This window comes from Haplochromis burtoni, unplaced genomic scaffold (assembly GCF_018398535.1).
Source record: "Haplochromis burtoni strain Fernald_Lab_line unplaced genomic scaffold, NCSU_Asbu1 Contig_3648, whole genome shotgun sequence".
Taxonomy (NCBI): domain Eukaryota; kingdom Metazoa; phylum Chordata; class Actinopteri; order Cichliformes; family Cichlidae; genus Haplochromis; species Haplochromis burtoni.
This window is the reverse complement of record NW_024586009.1, coordinates 2985-6253: the sequence shown is the minus strand read 5'-3', so window position 1 is coordinate 6253 and position 3269 is coordinate 2985. Positions and strand designations below refer to the sequence as shown.

Sequence of the window (3269 nt, the reverse complement as noted above, 5' to 3'; positions counted from 1 at the left end):
CCTGGTGACCCCGTGACACCCCATTGAAGAGCCATAGGCTGGATCTCTTAAGGATCTCTTAAGATCTCACTGTTGGGTTTGTAAGGCCATGTTACTCCTAAATTTCTATCTTGTTCAAAGAGAAGATATAAAACAAAGTTCTAAGCTAATCAACCGATAAGAGAATTGATAAAGAATCGAATCGTTAAACAGAATCAAAAATGGAATCGGAATCGTAAAAATCGTATAAATACCCATCCCTAGTAAGAAGTCTGGGCTTCTAGAAATCAATAATCTGCAGTCAATCTTTCTGCAATGAGAAGAGGCTGGTAAAAGACTTTCAAACACTTTTAAACTTTGAGCAGGAAAAAGTAACACTTAAAAACTGTGACTGGCTTTCTGTTCTGCTCACATTTTCTACAGAAGTATTCCCTGTCAGGAAGGTTTCATTTCCTGTCTGCAAAAACAAAATTGTTCATGCCACTTCCTTTTTCCTAAACACAATCTTTGCTGCCAGAGAAATGCAATTCTGTAGAGGAAAAGAAGTGCATTTACAGGTTACTGCCCAAAAATTATCTTTTTTTTTTTCTGTCCACAATTTGGACTTTGGTGCAACACTTTGTAACTGCAGTTAGAAAAATGACTCAAATTTCAAGAGATTACACAACATGTATTTATCTCTGTGTTTGTTCAGGGGTGCTTCTCCAAGACTCGGTGCCCTCCTTTGCCAGGCAGCATATTCCCAGCTGCTGCAGACTGACCTTTTACCTTACCAGTGCCCTGAGGAACCTGAAGGTGACCAAGAAGAGAAGGCAGACGACAAAGCAGTCTGTATGTTTGTGGTGCTTTGAATATATTGCATTATACTGAAAGATGCCAATTCAATTCAAGCAGACAGAATGAAATAATCTTGTGTTTGGAAGTTGTCTGTCCAGGATCATATATCTGATATACACTCTCCAAGTAACTTGATACCAACTTATCATTACCAAATATCATTAGCGGTACTAACACAGATCACATTCACACTTGTCTTCACATCTCAGGTCTTATTGGCATGTTCGCAGACTATAATTTATCTTTTACAGTGCAATTTGAGGCTGCAAAAGGGGAGATGATAATTTATCCAATACATATCACCCTGTCTGCTGCCACACAGCCAACTTGGGCACAGCCTCAGCCTCGATGATGCCACATGTGTGTGAAAGGGTCCGTTTTAATACAAACAATTATAATTTCAGTTTCTAAAGTTTTTAAACAAGTAAAAAACTAAAATTGAAACTATGAGTAGACCTCTCCTCTATAAGGAACTGGTGTACATTTGCATAGTGGTTGGAAATATTGCATTGCACTGCACTGAAAAGTAGTATTTTGACTTCCATCCATTCGCTTCCACTTATACTTTTCAGGGTCGTGGGGGGTGCTGGAGCCTATCCCAGCTGTCATAGGGCGAGAGGCGGGGTACACCCTGGACAGGTTGCCAGTCTGTCACAGGGCTAACACTAACACAGGGCAATTTGGCTTAACCAATTAACCTATCCTCACAAACTGCATGTCTTTGGATGGTGGGAGGAAGAAAGATCACAGAAAGACCCCAGCCTGATGGTGGAATTGAACTCAGGAGCTTCTAGCTGTGCGGCCACAGTGCTAACCACCGTGCCAACCACCGTGCCACCTGGAAGTAGTTTGACTTCCATTGTACATATTAATTCAAGGAATAAAATGCCTTTGTCCATGATGTTATTGGAAAAAAAAACCCAGAAATATAACAGGTTTCTTACTTGTATTGTAATTTATTGTCAGTATTTCAATCAGAGGCAGTCCAACGCACCTTCCTGAATAAACTGATAGATGTAGCACTGGCGTGGCACAGAAACTTCCCCAAGGTGGCTCTTTGTCCCTCTCGCAACCTCCAGTGCTCCATTCATGCCATCAAAAACACCCGGAGAAAAATGGAGGACAAACATTTGGCTTTAGCCGAGTTCAACCAGCTCTTTGGAATTCAGGTATGAAAAATATCACAGACACAAAAATAAAAACTGAAATTATAATCCCAACTAATTATCAAACATACTGTCATGTAAAAAAAAAAAAGTTTTCACAGGACCGCATAAAGTCCTGTTAAAACTAAGTGTACCCTTACTGCTTGTATAGAAATAAAGTAAGCAGCAGTGAGGTGCTGATCCTCTATAAAAGCCATATTTGAAGAAAGCCAAGCATACACAGATGCTGCACGGTGGTGGAGAGGTGATTTAGATTTGTTGTGCAGCATATCTTGCAGTCACCAACTCAACCATGAGCTCCTCTGCATACCAAAGTATTTTAGAGTCCCATCTGAGGGGTTGGCTAGATCTGGGGATTGGTAGGCTGCATCCTGGGATCACTGCTGCCTATGGGGGGCATCTGTCAGCCCACACTTCAGAGGGTGTGTATTGTAGGTGGTCCTACAAGCCACTGAATCATGGGGTACACTTAGTTTTTCACAAAACTGCATTCTGTGACATTTATTTATGACTGTGTCTTTCTTTCCCTCCCGTATGGTCCAGGATGATGTAGATCGTGCTTACTATGCTGTGTTTGATGGCCATGGAGGGGTGGATGCAGCAACCTACGCTTCCACTCACCTCCATGTTGTTCTAAGTAAACAGGAGATGCTGCAGAGTGATGCAACCACAGCCTTTAAAACAGCCTTCAAACGCACAGATGACATGTTCAGAAACAAGGCCAAGAGAGAGGTACTGAGAAATCAGCAGTGCAGCATCTTGTGCACAATGTTTTCTGCTGACATTTACATGCTATAGTACTCAACTTGGTGTGCTGTCTTGCTCTGTCTTTTGTCTTTAAATTACACCTGTGTGTGCTGCAGCTTCTCCGGAGTGGCAGCACAGGAGTGGCAGTACTGATCCAGGATCAAGAGCTGACTGTTGCTTGGCTGGGAGACTCTCAGGCAATACTGGTCAGAGATGGGCATGTTGTTAGACTCATGGACCCACATAAACCAGAGAGAGAGGTAAGAATCCCACATACAAACACACAACCTCTGCTGCCTCAAATTTCATACTATGTTGTATTCCAAAATGGGAATGCAGATAAAATATTTGGAAAGTTTATTGCGTGATATGGATCAAACATTCCTCAGAGCTCAAAAAACACATGCGCGTACACACACACACACACACACACACACACACACACACACACACACACACACACACACACACACACAGTGTGTGTGTGTGTGTGTGTGTGTGTGTGTGTGTGTGTGTGTGTGTGTGTGTGTGTGTGTGTAC

The 3269-nt window shown here is 42.2% G+C and overlaps 1 protein-coding gene across 1 annotated transcript; it reads left to right on the top strand.

The window, feature by feature from the left end:
• Positions 1 to 673: 673 nt before the first annotated feature.
• On the top strand, positions 674 to 2989 carry LOC102308095 (protein phosphatase 1F; the record flags this gene model as incomplete). The annotated part of the gene is given in 4 exon segments (XM_005953306.3): positions 674 to 810; positions 1783 to 1985; positions 2526 to 2714; positions 2846 to 2989. Coding segments are annotated over 4 exon segments (673 nt in total), but the record flags the coding sequence as incomplete, so codon positions are not given.
• Positions 2990 to 3269: the final 280 nt, after the last annotated feature.